The 3,017-nt window shown below is 26.4% G+C and overlaps 1 protein-coding gene across 2 annotated transcripts; it reads left to right on the plus strand.

The window, feature by feature from the left end:
• The first annotated feature begins 708 nt into the window (after positions 1-708).
• On the plus strand, positions 709-2,787 carry LOC122505426. Of its 2 annotated transcripts, XM_043617037.1 has the most exons (4): positions 709-1,958; positions 2,053-2,277; positions 2,417-2,665; positions 2,741-2,787. In XM_043617037.1, exons 1-4 carry the CDS (start codon positions 1,176-1,178, stop codon positions 2,753-2,755), a joined length of 1,272 nt encoding a protein of 423 aa, XP_043472972.1. In that variant the 5' UTR covers positions 709-1,175; the 3' UTR covers positions 2,756-2,787. The 2 variants fall into 2 exon arrangements, with proteins under 2 accessions (XP_043472972.1, XP_043472970.1); XM_043617035.1 differs by having other exon boundaries at positions 2,417-2,767.
• The last annotated feature ends 230 nt before the right edge of the window (positions 2,788-3,017 follow it).

Raw genomic sequence — 3,017 nt, forward strand, 5'->3', positions numbered from 1 at the left:
TGATGCACGATCGTTATTCTTTTTACATGGTTCAAAATATTACTCTTCTTCCTTTTAATTTGTTATAATTTATAAATCAGATATATAATAATAATTACCATATTTATGGAATATACTGAATATAATGCAATAATATAAGAGAGTACAACAAATATAATATATTCAAAGGAATTAAACATGTAAATATTATAGGTTAAAGTAAGTATATGTGAAGAAGTTACGGACGTAACACCTACCCCCTTAGATTGAGCATGGGAGAGAAACGAAACATGCTCAAACTATTCGAACAATTATATTTTGGAGGAGATGTTATTATTATTCATTCATTCTATGCATTCTTGTATTCTTAAAGAAAATTTCATCCAAGCTTGTATTATTTCACTCAATTTTTATCTCAATTACAATAATTATCTTTATTTATATTTTTAAAATCAATAATGCATTCATTCCATCCATTCTTTGTATTTTTAGAAAAAACAAAAAAAAACTTTCGCTTAACATTTAAATTTATCTTTTTTTTTTTTTTTACTCAATTTCATATGAATTACAATAATTATTTTGATAATAATCTATATTCTTAAAATCAATAATGCATTTATTCTATCCATTCTTTGTATTCTTAAGGACACACAAAAAAAAGTTTATTACAGTTTGTCGTATTTATTTATTTTTTTATTTTTTTTTTTTTTTTTTTTAGCGGAGTACAAAAAAAAAATTTTTTGTTTGCGAAAACGAAATTTAAATTGTTAAAATCATGCAATTTTACAAAATTGGCCATAACTTCCTTAATAATCGTTCGATTTTAATTTTTCTTTGTGTTTTTAGCTGTATTTTTTCATGCCGATTCCAAAACTGTATTCAGATTTTCTCTAGCTCTTATAGTTCAGGCAGAATCCACAAATAATTTTTTTTATGCAACTTGCATGTCTTCTAAGTAGGCTTGCATATTTTCTAAGCAGGCTTACTTAGATTTTAGCATCTCTTGTTTGTTTTTTGATTTTCGTTATCACTTTAAGGTACAACCCACAGGAATATCTCAATTTTCAATTGGTTTCTTAAGTTTGAAAAGGAAAATGGTAGGGATATTAGGTAGGATGTTGTTGTTTTTTCTGTGTCTAAATTTTAGTTTCGTACGGTCTGTTTCCTGTAATTGATCTTTTCTTATTTTAAAAAAAATGTCCGATATTAATCGTGTCCTTGATTTAGAAACATTTTTACATGAAGAATTACAACATTTCGATGATTTTGAGAATTTTAATGAAATTATTGACCTGGATAATAAAAATGAGTGTAGTTTCGGTGATAATATGGAATTAGATAAAGAGTGTTCCATGAAAGGTGAAATTTTTGATCTGGACAATAAAAATGAGTGCAATTTTGGTGATGATATGGAATTAGATGAAGAATGTTCCAAAAAAAGTGTTATATTTTCTACAAGTAATAAAAGAAAATTGTGTGAACATTCTGATGTGCCGAACAGAAAATGTTTTCGACAAGAGGATAATGTGATACCTACGACAAGTTCTACACTGACTTTAGTAGAGAGTGTTAATGTGTTTAACGAGGACCATTCCTGGAAAGAGGACGAAAAAATAAATTTGGTACCTACTAAAAAACAGGTGGAAGAGAAAAGAGATACTAAACTACTCTTAAGACTGGGATCCGAGAACTTTGAGTTATTTAATTCAAGGAATTCTATAAATTCCTTATCAGTTTTCGAAAAGTTGACTGCATCGTTAAAGAAATATGATATTTGGAGACCAAGAGAGGGATTTTTTCCTGATTTCATAGTTTCATATAACATGATGAGATTCACTGGAAAGGCTTGGTGGTCTGATTTACCGTGTGAGAATTTAATAAGATTTGTTCTTGTCCGGCAATTAAATTCAGTTGGACCTAATGGCGTATTTTTCTTGGAAGGGAAATATTTCATTTTTGAATTTTTCAAACTTAAAATTGTAAGTATAAAAAAAAATTTATTTAGTAAAAAAAAAATATTTATATTTTTTTATATTATTAAGAATTATTATATATATTTTTTTTTATTTCCAGGTTCATGGAGAACAGATATCATGGGTTGGAAATAAGAGAATACTGTTAGACATTCCTACAGTTACTTATAAAGGCAATAATATAATTTTACCTTTTGAATTTGCTTCAAAGAGGGAAACTATTCTCAGGGACCACAAATTATTATTTGATAAGTTTTTTCATACTGGGGAAATCTTTTGTCTTTATCATCGGACAGTAAAGTTTGTGGATAATTCACTGGTTCGAGTACGTGTAATTTTTATACATATTTTTATGCTTTTGATTGTCTATTTTCATTTTTATTTATTTATTATATATTTTTTATTTTTTATTATTTTTTTTTTTTTTTTTTTTTTTTTTTTTTTTTTTTTTTTTTTTTTTACAGGTTTGTGGATATGACCAATGGTTTGATGATAACTTTAAACAATTGGTATATAGAGAGAAACGATTAAACATCAGAGTCTACAGTCTACGTTTCGATATTCCTTTTGAGTGGAAGATTAATTTATTCGGTACTAAAGAGGAAGGAATTTCTAGTATAAAAAGGCATGTGTTGGAATCGAGGGACCCTTTAGGAACTCCAATCCTTGTTGGTGGCGTGAAATGGATGCTACAGGGAACTAAGGTGAATCGTGTAAGTGTGCTTTTTTTTGTATTTCATTATATATTTTCTATTTCTGATAGAAAAATTTTCTTCTTTTTGTTTCAGTATTTCGGACCTTGACGGATAATAATAATTTTATATAATTATTATTTTTTAATAGAATTTGAATAATACTTCTTTTGTTGACTGATATTATTAATATTACTTTTACATAATTATTGTTTAATAAAAAAAAATTAATTTTGAGTCAAACTTGTTTTGTTTTTATACTCCTGTTTCCTTTATTTCTTTTTCTATTAATTCTGTGCAAACTTCGTTTTTTACATAAGAATTCAAGAAATTATTTCTTTTTAATTTTTGAGTTTTCTTCTTTGTCTTTAAA

This window comes from Leptopilina heterotoma, unplaced genomic scaffold, assembly GCF_015476425.1.
Source record: "Leptopilina heterotoma isolate Lh14 unplaced genomic scaffold, ASM1547642v1 Lhet_358, whole genome shotgun sequence".
Lineage (NCBI taxonomy): Eukaryota > Metazoa > Arthropoda > Insecta > Hymenoptera > Figitidae > Leptopilina > Leptopilina heterotoma.

What these genes read in the sequence shown, in the direction of transcription:
- LOC122505426 (XM_043617035.1), top strand. Translation starts at nt 1,176, where the DNA reads ATGTCCGATATTAATCGTGTCCTTGATTTAGAAACATTTTTACATGAA. An exon ending in AATTTTTCAAACTTAAAATT is followed by an intron (nt 1,959 to 2,052) that starts GTAAGTATAAAA and finishes TTTTATTTCCAG; the next exon opens with GTTCATGGAGAACAGATATC. An exon ending in TGGATAATTCACTGGTTCGA is followed by an intron (nt 2,278 to 2,416) that starts GTACGTGTAATT and finishes TTTTTTTTACAG; the next exon opens with GTTTGTGGATATGACCAATG.